The sequence below is a fragment of the Leptosomus discolor genome, chromosome Z, assembly GCF_034619465.1.
Source record: "Leptosomus discolor isolate bLepDis1 chromosome Z, bLepDis1.hap2, whole genome shotgun sequence".
NCBI classification, from domain to species: domain Eukaryota; kingdom Metazoa; phylum Chordata; class Aves; order Leptosomiformes; family Leptosomidae; genus Leptosomus; species Leptosomus discolor.
This window is the reverse complement of record NC_141419.1, coordinates 91,233,516-91,250,691: the sequence shown is the minus strand read 5'-3', so window position 1 is coordinate 91,250,691 and position 17,176 is coordinate 91,233,516. Positions and strand designations below refer to the sequence as shown.

Here is a 17,176-nt window from a genome sequence, read left to right as displayed (position 1 = left end):
GGCGAGGGGCAGGGCCGGTGCGCGGAGGGGCGGTGGAGCGGAGCGGCGCGGACCGGAGCGGAGCGGCTATGGCGCTGCTGCGGGGTGAGGCTCCTGTCAGCCCGCGGCGGGGCGGGCGGCTCCCGGGCACCGTGTGGGGGATAAGGGGGTCCCCTTGGCTCTTCAGCCCTGAAGGGACAGCGGGGCCCGGGAAGGCGGGTCGGTGGGGGCCGAGTGTGAGGGAAAAGCGACTGGTTGTCCCTCCCGGGGCAGGCCCGGTTGCAGAGGCCCGTAACCCGGCGGTAGGGCGTGTTGTCCCTCAGAAAATCCAAAATGGAGCTCCTGAAGGCGTTCCTGTGCCTCCGGGGGCGCATTTTCCTCTGAGCTGGGTAATACAGAGAGCAAACATTGTTTGATGTTGGTTTGCTGTGCCTGTTTCGGGATCTTCTGTCGTTCACTTGCCACAATGTTTTTTCATGCGCTGCTCTTAATTTTTTTGAGGTTAACGATTGGGTTATTTTTAGGCCTGACGATGAAATATTTTCGTACTGAGCGCATTTGAGAAATGTTGGAGGGTTAGGGAATGTTTCAGACCTGTAATAGCAGATCCCTGTTTGGCAGCAAGTGGGTAACAAAACCAGATTAAAAAGTGGCTTGAATTGAGCGTTTGATAAGGATTCAGAGTGACCTTTGCTTTCTAGTCCCTAAAAGTTCCCAGATCCCTATGCGTTTGGAAGTATTCTGCTCTTACACATTGCTTATCACCTTGGAAAACTGACAGAGACTCTGGAAGTCTTGTCGTGGTGATGTAGAACATTAATGGGGGCTTAGGAAGAGCTGATAGAGGTGGAGTCCCTGCTCGCTCGGGACTTCAGCTGCCCATTGTTGCCCCTCCAGAAGTTCTGAGGAGGGAGTAGCATTTGTACATGTCTCTGCAATCGAGCAAAATGAGGCAGGCTCTGGAGTAATACACCCTTAGGGGAATGGCTCTGTGAACAGTTTAATTCAGCGTTACTCAACACAGGTTGTGCTGCTTCCCTTCCTGGGTCAGTCCCTTCTCCCTTAGTCTGGAGTTAGGTTTTATTGAGCAGCCAGGAGGTGAACTCACAGAACTGATCGAAATGAAAATTAGCCCCTTATTTACTGCCAGCTCTGGGTTAGTCTTCAGCCGCCTCAATTGTGGGATCTGCTCTGGTTTGGCCCCGCAGTGCTGTTGTGAAGAAGTGGGCAGCAGCGAGCAGCCTCGGTGGAAGATAGAGATTGTTTTAGGGCAAAGTTCCATCCTCGACCCTGGACTGTTTGTTTGTAAGGCAACACAGTGTACATGATTCAGCAAATAACGTGGATAACCAACAACCTGGCCAAAAGGGAGGAGAATGAGTTCTTTTAGCTTGGTCGCGTCCCTGAGCTGGTCCGCTTGTAACCAGCCTTGTAACCAGCTGTTGTCGGCGCAGGTTTGGAGGAGGTAGAGGGGCAGAAGCAGTGGGCAGGAGGAGTGGTGGCAAGGCTTGCTTTGCTGCAGGGAAGACAAGCTTAGGAACATGAGAGGGTCCTTAAAAGAGCTGAGCGTCTTTTTGTTACAAGCATTGTTAGTGTTTAATGAAGACTCAAACTTAACATTCCACAAATTATTGTAAATACGATACGTTTTGGATAATTGAATGAAAAGTACTCGTCTAAATTTAAATCTGTTACCTGAATATTTAGAGAGTTCGGGGACTAATTCTGCAGTGACTGTATTGAACACCCCTGTTTTCCAGTGTTAAGTCAGTTAAAGCATCCTCGTTTCTGTTACAGAAGACTTGTAGGGGTTCACACCTGGTGTCTGTTAGTAGTTTTCAGCTTTTTTTGGAAAAAATACATACAACGAAAGTAAAAAAAAAAAAAAAAAAAGAGTTCAGTCAATGGATTAAGAATTGTTTCGGATTAAATTGAATTCCTTGTTGGTATCAGTTGAATGGTGATTAAATGAAGAGTGAAAAACAGTGATGGATACAGCGTTACAGGGTCGGTTCCCACCATTTGTTCCAAGCCTGGGTACAGGACCTTCCCCACAGTACCAGCTTTGGTACCTTTCAAACTTCTGAACATACAGAGGCCCCTTGAGATACGTATTTTTAGTAGCTGTGGTGTTCCCTCTACGCTGGAAAACCTGAAGAGCGGGCTGTTTCCCAGGTGATCTTCTGAGGAGATTCGTTGCCTCTTTCAGATCCCAACATTGTGTTCGAGTCCTTGTTAGTGGAGCAAGCTTGACCTTCAACAGTTTGGAAAGTCCTTTTCTATAAATCCTCCAGCCTGGCATCCAAATATGTGAGAGACAGGCACCTTCTCTGACCAACCAGCCAAAGAATATGGGTCAGAAAGCCTGAAATCACTGTTCACGAGCAGCTTAATGAACAGGCATTTTCACTTGCCTTTGTTCTTGTATCTGTATCTATCCTGCCAGGGTTACTTAAAATAGCTGTGGAAAAGGGGCATGTGAGCTCTGGTCTTCAACTGGGGGAAAGTTCACCCACTGCCTTGTGAAAGCTGTTGCAGAGCATAAGCCAAAAATCTGCTGATTTTTCTAGGGTGAGGGCATGGCCTCTGTTTTCTAAAAGAACTGTTCCTCATCCCATTATTTCACAGGTGTCTGCTATGGGATTTCATGGATGTTCCTTTCGTGCTTTTGGCACACTAGCACTGAAGTCTGATGTGGCGTGGCAGCCTCCTTTGTCCGCCCAGTATCCAAACTGGTGTTTTTTTTCAAACCTCTTTGTGGAAAGGAGGTGTTTCTGGAGTCTTCCCACCTTTTCTTTCTGACCAGACCTTCCCTGGCTAAAGCATCGCTGTATCTTATTTGTCTTGAATGATGTGGGTTCCCCTTGCCTCTGTCTACAAAGCTTCATGTGAATTTAGGAGATTATGCAGTCGAGGCTGACTCGGTGGGTTTCTGCACATCTGGATAATTCTTCCTTCTGTTGCAGGTGTGTTCATTGTCGCAGCGAAGCGAACTCCTTTTGGGGCCTACGGAGGTTTGCTGAAGGACTTCACAGCCACCGATCTGACAGAACATGCTGCTCGAGCTGCGCTAGCTGCTGGCAAGGTCTCTCCTGAGATCATTGACAGTGTCGTTGTCGGCAGCGTCATACAGGTTGGTAGCGCAGAAAACGTGCTGCTCGGTGATGATTTCGGTCCTTCGGTGTGGTCCTGTAGACAGTTAACCTCTGTTTTGCAGCCGAGGGTAAACCAGAGGGGTGGAAATGAAATGGGTGGGTGGCCTTTATAGTGCAGTGTTCCATGTTTGTGTTTGAGGGATGTACCCTGTGTGATTTGTGGTGTTACGGGGAGCACAGCTTAACTTTCTTTTCTAAGTACCATAGGTAGTTTAACCTAGGACAAGCTGATCTAAAACCCCTGGATTCATTAGACCGTTAGTTGCTAATCCCTGGTACGTTCTTCCAATGACTTGAGCTGTGGAACTCAACGATCGGTGAGCTTTCAGTGAATTTTAGAAATCCCTTTCTTTCTGGAGGCTTTAGCTGTTTTCAGCCCTTTTGCCTCGAGTTTTTGTCACATTAAGAGTAAGGGGGTGACGTTTGCCTGTCAGAAGGCGCAGTTCTTACCAAGAAGGCGTCCCTGTCTTGGGTGGAGGAAGAGGAGCACGGCCTGTCGATTGTCTCTTCTGGATCTTCAGTCCCTTACTCGCCTCTTTTTATTCTCTAATTCTTCGTTTCACCTCCCACAGGTTACATATAGCATGATTTAGGCATCAAGTTGAGTGACATAGTCATATACATATAGTGTGATCTCTCTAATTCTCAGTAACGTAATCAGGGGTGTTAGCTGTAATATTAATTTTCTAGAAAATCAAGGAAAGATTTCACTCCAAGGCACCGTAGCCTTCAAAGTTTTGTGCTGAAACTTTTTCTGCTTGGTTCCTCACTCTTTAGCCAAAGCAGAGCTGTCTTGCTGCCACAAGGCTCCCTCTTCCAGCTGTTATCTCCCCTTGTGAGGTTTGTAGAAGGGAGAGGCAGGCACCAACATTCTCGAACCTTTTGCTGTTTTTTTGCCAGATGAGCAAGTTGCTCAGCTCCCGTCGTTGCTGATGGGCGAGATGAACACGCCGCTTTGCTTTGCTTTGCTTAAGTCGAGCCTTGCAAGCCTGGCATTTCACCACAGTTTTCTAAATACTTTTTTGGGTTTTTGAGTGAGTATGAATTTGGGCCAGAAGGATACATCCCTTGATTGGCAGGGACGTTGGGACAATCATGTCTTTTCCAAAGAGCTTGTGATGTAGATGCTGCCGTATGCAGGGCACCAGCGTTGCAGAACTGCAGTTACCGGCGTGTCTAGACGAGGGTCTTGGCTTTAGGCGAGACAGCAAAGAGCATTTCTGGTTTGGTTTTGTATTCTGTCTTCGCTGTCGTTAAGGGTAGGCAGTTGTTATTTTGCAGTGAGTGTTTCAAGGTTACGGGAGGAACAAATAACAGCTTTCATGCAATATTTGGATTTTCAGCGAAAAGAGTAGCTTTTGATTACACTGTGTCTTACAGCTACCATCTCAGCTTCTTTTATTCAACTTTTTAGGCTTTGCAAGAACTGTTTGTGGCCTGGGAAAAAACGTAAATTACTGCATCCAAATCTCTTGTAATGCTTTCACATATAAAAGGGCATTCTCCTAGTAAAATGTCTTTTCATGTTGAAATTACATTTCTTTTCCTTTGCATTGTACTTCCCCATCCCAATAGATTTTCTTTTTTTTAAGTCCTGGATTCCTTTTAAGTACTATTTGGTTATGTTTAAGTAACTGAATATATGACCATTTTAAACTCCTCTTCTTCAGCAGAAGTGGCTTGATTAGGTTTTTTTTTTCTCCCGAATCTTGCATTAACACGTAGCATTATGCACAGAACTTTGTCTTTATAGTACATACTAGCTTAGGGCATGATCCCCAAGAGCATATGTGTTCTCTTTGTCTGGAAAAGATCCATCACAAACCTGTAGCAGTGCTGTCATCATTTTTCATTCTGTCCCCAGGCTCACCATCATCTGCTGACTTAGTAGTTGAAATGCAGAAGCCAAATCATTTTTGCTTCATCTCATGTTGGAGCCTGGTTTAGTAAAGGAGTTGGTTCCAAAGCAAAGTGCTCTGTGCGTGGTCCTTTGCTTTTCAAATCGAAGTGTGATAGAATCATCTTTGAAAAGCTTTGGAGGAACGAGATTTCATTGTTAGAACAGGCCAGTGTCCAGTTAGAACATCACAGGTAGGGAATTTCACAAAGCGGATACAAAGCAGCGCTGTCATCTCCCCATTTTCCACACCATCTGGGTTTTGGGGGCCTTCCCCTGTCAGCCTGAGCAATTTTAATTTAAATTGAAATAATTGCTGCTTGCTGGTCTTAAGTCAGTCTAGTGGGCGTATGTTGTTTTGAAAATAAGGGGAAACATAAGACTCTGAAGTTGCTGTCTTAACATCTGCAGTCCCATTTTTGTCCTGATGCCTAACTTTTACGACACATGGTTTCTTTAAAACGCATGTTAAGACATTGGCCCTTTTTGGTCGTATGGGACGAGGTCTTTTTGAAGTGCTGCTAATGACTAGTAAGATTTCTGCAGAGCATACACTCTCAGCGAGGCGATTGCACCGTTCTGACTTTCACCAAGACTTTTCTTTTCCAAAGAAATCGGGGTGTAACAAAACCTCCTCTTTGTTCTGTCCGCAGAGCTCCGCAGATGCCATCTATATTGCAAGACACGTTGGTTTACGTGTGGGAGTTCCTGTCCCAGTTCCAGCCCTCACTGTCAACAGACTTTGTGGCTCTGGTTTCCAATCCATTGCCAGTGGATGTCAGGTACAAAGGTCTTTTTTTTTTTTTTTCCTATATGCGTTGTAACCTCTGTCAGACTGTTAGCACGAGAGAAGAGACGTGTGTAGACCATTTGTGTTTGGAATGAGTCTTAACGTAGATTTTTAGCTACCGCTCTCGTCCTGCGTGGTTTTGTGCAGGAGTTCAGCCTTTACAGTCTCAGTTTTTTGTGCTTGGTTTTAAAAACCATCGTTGTAGCAATTTTGAGTTTAATATAAGGAGTGCCACAAGCGTTAGCCAGTGAAGCAGATCTCAGCTGTGCGATAGTTGCAGTCTGTGATCCTGTTTGTAGGAACTGGAGTTACTGGGCACCAGAACCACAACAGGAGGTTTTCATCTCCTGGCCGTTGTTTGTGTTCTCAGCTATGTTAACTACCTATGGAAGCAGCAACCTGTGCTTCTGGGGCGTGTTTTTGTTCAAAGATCCAAACTCTCTTGAGGGTTGGATCATTTATAGCATCACCTCTTCTAAAATAGAATAAAATCAGCTTTGGATGGAGCAGTTGGCCAGAACCACAGAGTAAGATGGTACAGTCGTACCGTGATTTTTATTTCATTTGTTCATACAGACCAGTGGTCTATGACTAGCAGTTACAAAATTAAAGGGTATTTTAAGAATTTTTGAGCAACCACATAGTTGGGTTTTGTTTTGGTTTGTTTTTTTTGTAAAAGTCCCTGTTGGCTAGAGAATTATTTTAGGTCTGATCCTCTAGAGGAAAAATGTGGAAGACAACGTAGAGTTAAGGTTACATCTTTACAATAATACCCACCTGACTGGTTTTTCTAGTGCTTTCTGCAAAGGTAATACACTTATTGATCTACACTGAAAAAACATGTTGGAGATTTTGACCGCTTATCTCAAAAGTATGGTTGTAAGGTCTTTTCCAAAGATGGCATTTCAGCAATGCAGCTACTGTTTCTGCGTTTCTCTGGCCCACATCAAAGCTGCAACTTCTATTCTGAGCTGCTGAAATGTGCACAAAGTTTTCACTAACTATAGGGAGTGTCTCAGCACGTCTTGCTACGGATCAGTCACGCTGGTCATTAACTAATCTGAAATGCATATCAAGATAATGTCATCTGCTTCCATTCCAGTACACAAATAACTGTCCAACCGAGGGAATCGTGTTAAGGAAGCTGAATTTTTGCGTGGTCTGATGGTCTGTTTAGAAATCAGGGCTTTTAGGTTCGGTGCGCTCTGCCAGTGATGATTTAGTGCGTTCAGGGGGTTTCTTTTGGCGGCTTACCTGGCTAATGTTTTCTGAAATGGTGTCCTGTTTATTCAGAATGGTAAGGTCTGCTTTTAGTCTTTGAGGTTTAATCTTCCTTTTGGGAAGACTGGGAGCTCAGAAAAAAGAAAGCTCAACCATCTGTGAGCCTAACCACGCAAGCATGCAGATGCTTAATGGCTTTGTTCCTCTGTCGTGTCATATGTGTGCACCCATGTTCTCTTCCTCCCTCATTGATACAATCATTCCTTGCTGAAAGGAGGAAGAAGGGACATGTAATGGAAGAGACAGACCCCAATCTTAATAAAACCCTTCATAAATACACACGTGGCTGATCTCGAATTCATTCTGTGTCTGTGGCTTTGTAGGTGATGAGGTTTTTTTCTAAAACAGTTGGTACCGTCTTGCAGAAACAGCAAACTAAACCCTGAATCTGTTTTGTTTTGTTTTTCTGTGAACAGGAAATTTGCCTTAATGACTCAGAAGTTGTTTTGTGTGGTGGAGCTGAAAATATGAGCCAGGCTCCTTATGCGGTTCGAAACATTCGATTTGGAACCAGATTAGGAGCAGAACTCAAGGTCTCGTCCTTTTTTTTTCTTTTTCCCTCTGAATAAAGTCATGTTTACAGAGCAACATAAACCATGGGGCCTGTAGGCACTGTATCCTTGCAAATGAAATTATTGGAGATTAGATCTGGATTTGGTTGTTCAAAGCTTTTAGTCAGTATTCAGACATCATCAAAACAGTAGGTTCAAGCAATTTCCTGAAGCCTGTCAGTTTCCTAGCTTTTCCAAACCCGTATGTGAATTCTTATTCCACATTAAACGTATCTATAAACTCATAGATACAAAATTTTGTTCACTTGGTACGTCCTGTCAGAGTACTGTATATAATACAAAAAATTTGTCAGAGGCTGTGGTGTAGTGGCATAGGCAGGTGAGGTAAAGCTAGCAATGGGTGGATAGACCGGTAAAGAACATGTACACCTCCGAGTTGTAAGCGCCTCTCAGTTTTGAAAGTGGGAACTTGAAGTTAAATCCATTGACAGAGAAGTTATTTTTACTTTTTCTTCTGAAGGTAACTCCTTAGTGAATACTGTGGGAGGTTTGCAGCAGGTTGCAGTTCTGCTCTGATGATTACCATTTACTCAGTGGGTCGTAACTAACACCAAAATGCTAATTAAGGATATTTCAGTGTTTCAGCCCTTATCACAAAGATAATTGAAATATACCACTGCAGGTGAATGAGTGATTTATCTTGCAGAACTTTACTGGTGACAGAGAGATGGCAAAACCCGTCTGGGCTGACTGGCCTTGCCTTTATCAGGTTCAGCAAAGTTAGACTCGGGTATTTTCTCACCTGAGCTGTTCTACCCACAGAAACCTTTGACTCAAGTAAGGTGATTTTGCCTGCCAGTAGAGCAAGAGCCAAAGAATCAGGAGGCTGTTGTGCCTTTTTGCAGCCCCTTACCTTTTCTTCTTGGTGACCAGAAAGACAGGTGTGTTTTCTCATAGGTCTCTAATAAATAATTCACACAGCAGTGAAATAAGCTGAAATGCTAGGAATCCTAGACTTTTCCTGAACCTCGTGGGGCCACATGTGAGTGGAAAGAGCCACACTAGAGCGCAAGGTAGATTAACTAAAATAACACACAAGAACTTGCATACTGTTTTGTGGTTTGTTCTAATTTAAATCAAGTATCTGTAGGTAACCTGAGTTAATTTTATGAGACATGAGTTTCCAAGAGGCTGCTGAATAATTAGAAACTGCCAATAATAAATGTTAGTATTGCTGGGCTTTGTAATTGTCTTTTCATAACGTTCCATGCAGTTGGAAGACACATTGTGGGAAGGTCTAAGAGACACGTATGTGAAAATACCGATGGCAATTACAGCTGAAAATCTGGCTGCAAAATACAACATCACTCGAGAAGACTGCGACCGATACGCGTTCAAAACGCAACAGAGATGCAAAGCTGGTTAGTAAATTTAGGACTGGAAGTGTTTATATGATACTAGTTTCAAATCTAGTCAGTTTTTAGCATTGATTCAAAGTATTTTTTAAGTGTTGTGTAGCTCGTGCATCCTGGTGTAAGTTGTAAATCGTAATTTGTCTTTGCCCTGTGGTACAAGTAGCCCCCTTCTAGGGGCTTTGGCTTTGAATATACGAAGTTGGGTGTTGTGCCTATCAGCAAGCTGAGGAACGAGCTCCTTTCCACTGTCTTGCTGCGTCTTCCTAGTGGACCTTCAGCAGCCATTCAGGCAGCAAATCCTGCCTGACTGGGATTCATGTTCCTGAACCTCGCGTGTTGGTGCCCCTTTGGTGGGCCGCCTTGCCCTTGTCTTCCCTGCGGCAGAGCAGCGTTGTCCCAGGCATGCCTGACTCCCCTCCTTTCCTCTCCACTGCAGAACAGTCCTCTCCCACAGCAACCCACATCCTTCTTGCGTTGCAGCATCTGCTATAATGGATCTGAATCCTTTTCTTCTTTTTTTTTTTTTTTTTTTTTGCAAATCATACGCTCTTTGACAACCCTTGAACAGTTAAAGCAGATGGAATCTGAAGAGGGGCTGTTTGTTCAGGACTCATGTTTAAACTGTTCTCTGGGTGGTTTACATGGGCAAAGCCACAACTCAAAGGCGTTGAAACATCAAGAAGAGTGTGGCCAGCAGGTCGAGGGAGGGTCTCCTCCCCCTCTCCTCTGCCCTGGTGAGGCCACACCTGCAGTGCTGTGTCCAGTTCTGGGCCCCCCAGTTCAAGAGGGACAGGGAACTGCTGGACAGAGTCCAGCGGAGGGCTACGAAGATGATGAGGGGACTGGAGCATCTCTCCTACCAGGAAAGGCTGAGAGACCTGGGACTCTTTAGCCCGGAGAAGGGAAGGCTGAGAGGGGACCTTATCAATGCTTATAAATACCTAAAGGGTGGGTGTCAAGAGGATGGGGCCAGGCTGTTGTCAGTGGTGCCCAGGGACAGGACAAGGGGCAACGGGCACAAACTGGAGCACAGGAAGTTCCGCCTGAACTTGAGGAAAAACTTTACTCTGAGGGCGGCAGAGCCCTGGCACAGGCTGCCCAGGGAGGCTGTGGAGTCTCCTTCCCTGGAGATATTCAAACCCCGCCTGGACACGTTCCTGTGTGACCTGCTCTGGGTGACCCTGCTTTAGCAGGCGGTTGGACTAGATCATCTCCAGAGGCCCCTTCCAACCCCCAACATTCTGTGGTTCTGTAAGTTGATTGATAGTGTAAACAGGGATGGTAGGCAGTGGTCACAGTGGTTGTCCTAGGACTTCAACCCAAAGGTGAATGTAAGCAGCAAAGATCTAAGCATACTTTTAGATTCTAAGGATGGTGCTTTTTGTCAGCTGCTACTCTTGAAGGAAGATTTTGGTTTTTTTTTTCAATAGGGGTAGCAGTGCTTTTTGTAACTTTTCGCAATCGTGTGTTACCTTCTCTGCTGATCTTGTTAGCTAACTCCTCCTGTTCCCGGAGCCTTTGCTAGGAACTGTGGCCCCAAAGAGACTTTTGGTTGTTTTTTGTTTTCCAGGATTTTTCCTTACTGGTTTTATTTCTGCTTGTTACGACTAATTCGTCTTATTCCACACTAAAGAGAGGCCTGTGGCTAATCAAGAAAGAAAAAGATGTTGTAAAATTTATTGAGAAACTTCAGAGGTAGCTAAACAACTTCAGATATAGCAATTTCAGCATCTTAGTTTTAAATCCCTTAGAGTTGCATTTGTGGAATGATTTGAAGTGGCCAGGAGTCTTGGTTCAGTTTTGGGAGATAGCAGTTGGTTTGGTTTTAAATCTAATAGATATAAATGAAGTGTGTTGACATCAACATTGTGGACACGAAAGGTAGCATTTAGTTGCCTGAATATTGGTGTCCAGTGACATCTTGGGTGACGTGGACAGATGTTATTGTGGGCATTTTAGATACCTACAATGTCTGGAGTTGTCTCAGGTTGTTTAGGCAGCCGAATCCCATTCTAAGATCGTGACTTGACTGTGAGATCCTGTAGAGGAGCACCTTGGACAGGATTTTAATTGATACACGATAGTTTATGCTGCTTACCAACAGGGAAGATGTGGCTCAGCGTTTTTTTTCCATGTTCCTCTCTGAGTGAGATTTACAGCGTCTTAGCCCTCTACAGCTGTAGAATAAAGCAACAGTACGGGGAGATGTGTACCAAAAATAAATCTAGTGGGTTTTTTTTAAAAAAAAAAAAAAGTTCAGTTACTTAAAGCTGAAATAACACTTTAATATTTGAGACTTTCTTTGGAGAAATTTGAGAATGTATTTGTAGAGTTTTTGCCTAGTTTCCGAAAACCCAGACAAACAATAAAACACCAAGCAGCCTACTTAAGCAAAATAAAGGATAAACAGTACTGTCTCTGAACTCTTGGTTAAAATAGAGCAAAAGTTGTGTGCACATGAAAACAGGATTATTGGTCATGCTGCGCAATCATCTCGATATTTTGGTCAGAGTTTTTTTTATTTTCCTTTCTGTGGTCGCAGCTCAGGATGCTGGTTACTTTAACGCCGAGATGGCACCAATTGAGGTGAAAACGAAAAAGGGGAAAGAAAGCATGGAAAAGGACGAGCACCCAAAACCCCAGACCACTCTGGAACAATTGGCAAAACTCCCGACTGTTTTCAAAAAGGATGGGACCGTGACTGCTGGCAATGCTTCAGTGAGTACGTCAAAGCCTTGGGTTGTGGAAGTGTCACCTCCGAGGTTCTCCAAATTTCTTGCCACTGTATTTGTGGCTTACTGAGCCACCTGTGGCTGTCAGCGGTGTCTCCTGACAAAAGCAGTTTCTAATTCTGCAGCCGAATGCACCCGGCTGACTGGTCCAGCCTGAAGATGGCAGGGCATCCTTCAGCCTGCTCCTGTGTCCTAAAAGGTGGTTCTGTGGATCGTCACCGTTCTTTTAGCGAGGCATTGACACTTCCTCATCAGCCTTGAATTACACGGTTGATACCTGTAGCGTTAGCCATTCTACTTTCTTTTGGGGGCAAAAAGAGCACTGAGCATTTGCTGTACAAACCATGCGTTACGTTAGTGGGCACGCTGCTGCTGCTCATCGTTGTACCACAATTAGTATCCTCTGTAGTCCAAAGCACATTTTGCCCTTACCCAGAGCAGACTGGGTGCTTAGCAGCATGTCACTACAGACTGTTCCTGTTACAGTCATTATCTGAATCAATTGGTTAATGTTCTTTGGGCCAGAAGGACTGCTATGATCATATAATCTGAATTCCTGCCTAAAATAGATTGTAGCCACGGTAAGTATGACTGTCCGTAAAGTATCTCTTATAATTAATAGTACATACATTATTCAGTATTAATGGCGGTCTTGCAAGTCCACAGAGTGATGTTTCCAGTGTAGGGGAGACTTTTAAAATGTATTTTACTTTTCTAAAACATTGAAATTAAACATCTGTATTTAACTTTCTTTCACGGAATAGTGAAAGACTGTAGTTTGTTGAGTTGCATAAACACGGATACAATTGTCTATTAAATGTTAATAATAGTGTCTTGGGCCGAAGCCTTTTTCGAGGGGCGTTTTTAAAGCATGGGGTCTTTTTGTTTGTATTTTCTCTGCTGAGAATGCTTTTCTCTCTCACGGCAAGGGGGTGTGTGATGGAGCTGGCGCAGTCATCGTTGCCAGTGAATCGGCACTTAAAAAGCACAGCCTCACTCCTCTGGCAAGAGTAGTAGCCTATCACTCATCTGGCTGTGACCCGTCCATAATGGGCATCGGTAAGTTGCAATAAAGCATGTTATTTTTATAGCATCAAGCAGCATTAAAATATTCTTGTGTTGGGCGTTCTAAAGGAAAGAAAGGGAGGCTGCAGCGAGCTGAGTCTGTGTCACGGGTCGCTACAGGGAGACCGTCCGTTCCACTGCATCAGCCCGTCCCTCGTAGCAGACAGACTGACTGACTCCTCAGTTTGGGTGAAGGGGTATGTGTGGTGCCTGACCTGTAGCCTTAGCACTGAACCGCGGTCCCCAGGCACCTTTTTTACTCTCTGTTAGTAAGTCAAGAATATAGGCCCTCTCTCAGCGTTTTTTTAAAAAACAGTTTTCTCCTGAAATTCACTTTATTTTCCTGTAAGCTTTAAATCAAACTATTAAATGTGTAGCTCTTGAGTTGTCTTCCTCACCTCTTGCTGAAGGAGTATTGGCTGTGTGTACGCCTTTCAGCAGTTACTCAGTCGCTCAAGCTGAGACTGGATTCCAGGATACACATCTGTTCGGGTGCGATGTTGGCAAACCAACTACTTCTCTTTTTTTTGTTAGTCCCGTATTTTATGCTTCCTAATCAAGTAGCTGTTAACGCAAGCAAACCCTCAAAGGCCATCCAGACACCCCGGGATTTTTCCCTCCTGTTTAGTTTGTAGACAGCATTGTGTCCCAGCCTCCCTTTTCCTTTCTGTCACTCTGTTCAGAGAAGTCATTGTTGACCGGTTCCATGTGTCAGTAGAAATGCAAATGAAGCATTGTCAGGTTTGTTTTCTTGATCGGACTAGCTGACTAACACAACCTTCGAGGCAAATATAGAGGGAGGGTTTCTTTCACTAGACTTCATGCTGTCATTGTGCTTTCTAAACTAGCCCATTCTTTCTAGGTCAGGCAACTCTTTTAGCTTGTTTAAAAACTTCATAAATCATATGGAGAAACAGTTAGTATCCTAACTCCTTAATAGCTTGTCCCCAGCAGCTCCAAAAGACCAGATGAAATTCACTGACCTGACAGCAGCAGAGCTGAGAATGGGAGCTCAGACTGAGCGACTGCCCCTTCACATGTTGGTAGTGTTAGGGAGTCCTGCCTCACAATGTCTAGTGAGAGAATTCATTATTTTTTTAAAAAAAGAAGAGAAAGGGGGAGAAAGTCTGCTTGGCTGTCATTAATGGTCTTTGTATTGTTCACATGAGACCCTCCCATTACTCTCATGCGTAACCGACATACTAAAATCTGTCTGTAATGAGAAGCATTTAAGGTCTAGTATTAAGCTGCCTGAGGCTTTCTAATAATCCACTGAGCTTTGAACTGGGCCCTTTTCTTCTTTTAATTTTTCTGTCTCTTCAGTCATTTACATAATTTCATGGGTTTTATTCTTTGAACGATGAGTTTTCAACACCATTTTTTGATAGTGAGATAGCATTTAGTATTGTTAATGATTTAGGATCAGGTTTTTTTGTCTAATGATCAGCTACCATCGTAACATCTCAGTATCTTTGTCCTACCCACACATGCCTAATTAACCTTTTCAACTTCTCCTTGAGTATCTCTTTCCTTAGGTAGCTGTGCTTTGAGATTAATCTCCACTAGTGGATTATGCTAGGTTATAGAGAGACTTGGCTTCCAGAGGACAGTTTTATTGCCAAGCTCTGTAATATTCTCAAAAAACAACCCCAATTTACTGGCTTCAGCTAGCTGGGACCTGGGTCCAAGGGAACATTTGATTGTCAGTTGTTTTGACTAGAAGATTTTCAGGTAAATTATATTAACACCGAAACAATTACCCGTAACTAAACCCATGACCAGCAAACTCCAGAGCAGCCTACCTTTTTCTTTTTTCTATACCTGGAGGCTGCAAGTTATGAGGAAAGAATAAGCTGAACCAAAAATACCGTGAAGGAGAATGAATCAAAACTGTCACGAGGTTGTTTGATTTGGCTGAGGACTCAGCTCTCTTGACTTGAAAGCTATGCGTGTGTTTACCAACGTAGCTGTGCGGCAGTAAGGACGCTCCTAACTTCCTGACTGCCAAATAGTTTTGAGATTTAGGAGTTCTGTTACCGCCTAATAAAGCAGGTGAGTGGTATATCCAGAATTCCCTGCCTGCACAGAGGCTCACGGGAGGGGATCTGATGGGGCCTATCCTATGTATAACATGTTTATAAGACTTTTTTTTTTTTTAAATTATAATTATTAAACTAACTGTGCTTATGATTTCCAACTAGGCCCTGTACCTGCAATCACCGAGGTTCTGAAGAAAGCAGGCTTGACCCTGAAGGACATGGATTTGGTAGAGGTAAGGAGTTTTAGCATGAACAGCAAGGTTACTCCCGATCTTTTTAGCAGAAACATTCCACTCATACTTGTAACCCGTCACCACAAGGTAGGTGTTTCTGCATGTCTGGAGCCCACCTGCCTCAGCTCGCCTTTCCATGTAGTTTCTGCCACACAGTTGCACAGTTATTACAAAAATCTCAGACACGTGGAAATTGAAAATGACGTGATAGCATTCCATGTCAAAAAAAAAAATACCCTTCGATGACATGAGATCTTACTCTGTGGGCTGGAGTGTTCATGTTTTCAGTCAGTCCCACTTCTCCATTTGTGAGCAAGGCCACCTTTTGCCAGGCAACACGCTGCAACAGAATATACCACGCCCTTTTTTAATAAATTATACTACCTACTTGCTTTACATCACACGCGCCGGAAGGATTTGTGTTTACGTCGGGTTCGCCTGACAGTTTGTCTGCTTTTATAAACACAATGTTTAATATTTTTCTCAACCAAAATGACCTGGAGAAGCAACGCACCTCGTTTAATCTTGTGTGCACACATGCCTCTGCAAGCTTGTGTGGAAAGTCAGACGTGAACAGTTGTGGTGTTTCTCTGGTGTTTTAGGTGAATGAGGCATTTGCACCTCAGTACCTAGCTGTTGAAAAAGTTTTGGGCCTTGATCCTGAAAAAACCAACGTCAACGGAGGTGCCATCGCTATAGGTCATCCTTTGGGTGCTTCAGGCTCACGGATCACGGCTCATCTGGTTCATGAATTAAGGTGTGTACGTAGCCCAGAGCTTCTGGTGTGCAATGCTGATGTATTTATGCCTGCAAAAGGTTTTTAGCGTGGATACTGCGTGACTAAAATCTTTCAAGTCGACTGGCTTGAAACTCTCCTCGCTAGAGCGTACCGTTTTCTGGTTGGATTTGTTACCTTGGTGCTGTGGCCCAGGTCCTGCAGATGGCCTCATGTTCAATTCTGTTGTCATTTCACGATTTTTTGCTTCCTCTAGATCCGATCCAAACCCCACCGTAATCGGTGGAAAGATTTCCTTTATTGAAATGGCCTTTGAGCAAAGCCTGTTCTTTTCTTAACCGGGTGTATTTAAAAGGCTTTGTCATCCCCTTCTCTCTCCTTTAGTCCGTTTTCAGAAATTTTGACTCTTTTTGCCTTGCTTGATAGGCTTAGCACCGTTTTAATCTGGATTTTCTTTTTTTTTTTCCCCCCCTCCTCAGGGCAGAGGTTGCTGAATCTTTTTCCTTGTACTTGCAACACTTTATTAGTGTTCAACCATAAAGCCTCAGTTAATTGGCACCTCGCAGAAACCTGTTTCTTGCAGCGTGGCTGTAGAAAACTTAGCTTTGAAAAGCTATCGTGGCAATAAAACTCTATTCTACGCCATTTTTGTTACGTGTGGAAACCACAAGTATCCCGTAATGTCATTCCTTGCCATTTTGTATTCCTAAGAACAATATAATGTCCCGTCTTTTAGATGGCAGAAGGCTCAGATCTGCAACTCCTTGTCTTCCTACAGAAATATTTCAGCGTCGGTTGAGGCTTCGTGATATTTTTCTGGAAAAACAACAACATACACCTTCTAAGCCGTCATCTTTAGTAGCACCTAGTTGGTAGCTCATTTCCCTTCACAGAATCAGGCCAACAGCCACGATGGTTTCATAAATGTCGTTTTCCCTGTTTCTTTTTCCGTACAGGCGTCGTGGTGGGAAATACGCGGTTGGGTCAGCCTGCATTGGCGGAGGACAAGGTATTGCTGTTATCATTGAGAACACAGCCTGAGAGACTCTGGAGACTGCGGTGCTGCCCGAATTACCGGTTCCCTGAGAAACCTCTGCCTTTTGTGACAGCACTGCATCGCTGCCTGCCTCTGTTTTGTGCCATTCCTGCAAGGTAAAGGAATAGCTGAGAAGTCTGAATTCTGAACAAAAAAAGGATTTGTTAATGTCTTTCTAACTAAAGGAAGTGTAACATCGATACGATTTTGCACCGATGAAGTATTTTCTGAAAGCTTCTTTTCAATCAAAGTTAATGTATTTCTGTAGGCAAAAATCTTTTCATTTCCTGAGGAAATTGCCTGTCA

At 44.0% G+C, this 17,176-nt stretch overlaps 1 protein-coding gene across 1 annotated transcript; it reads left to right on the top strand.

Moving 5' to 3' along the window:
• The first annotated feature begins 68 nt into the window (after positions 1–68).
• ACAA2 (acetyl-CoA acyltransferase 2) lies at positions 69–16,879 on the top strand. The gene is made up of 10 exons (XM_086479468.1): positions 69–84; positions 2,946–3,112; positions 5,685–5,813; positions 7,519–7,635; positions 8,888–9,035; positions 11,572–11,747; positions 12,691–12,820; positions 15,028–15,098; positions 15,701–15,855; positions 16,791–16,879. The coding sequence occupies exons 1-10, from the start codon at positions 69–71 to the stop codon at positions 16,873–16,875; spliced, it is 1,194 nt and encodes a 397-aa protein (XP_086335594.1). The 3' UTR covers positions 16,876–16,879.
• The last annotated feature ends 297 nt before the right edge of the window (positions 16,880–17,176 follow it).

Excerpts from the sequence above, each read along its gene's own strand:
- ACAA2 (XM_086479468.1), top strand. Across the intron at positions 5,814-7,518 it reads CCATTGCCAGTGGATGTCAG|GAAATTTGCCTTAATGACTC; the intron begins GTACAAAGGTCT and ends TTCTGTGAACAG. Across the intron at positions 15,099-15,700 it reads AGGACATGGATTTGGTAGAG|GTGAATGAGGCATTTGCACC; the intron begins GTAAGGAGTTTT and ends CTGGTGTTTTAG.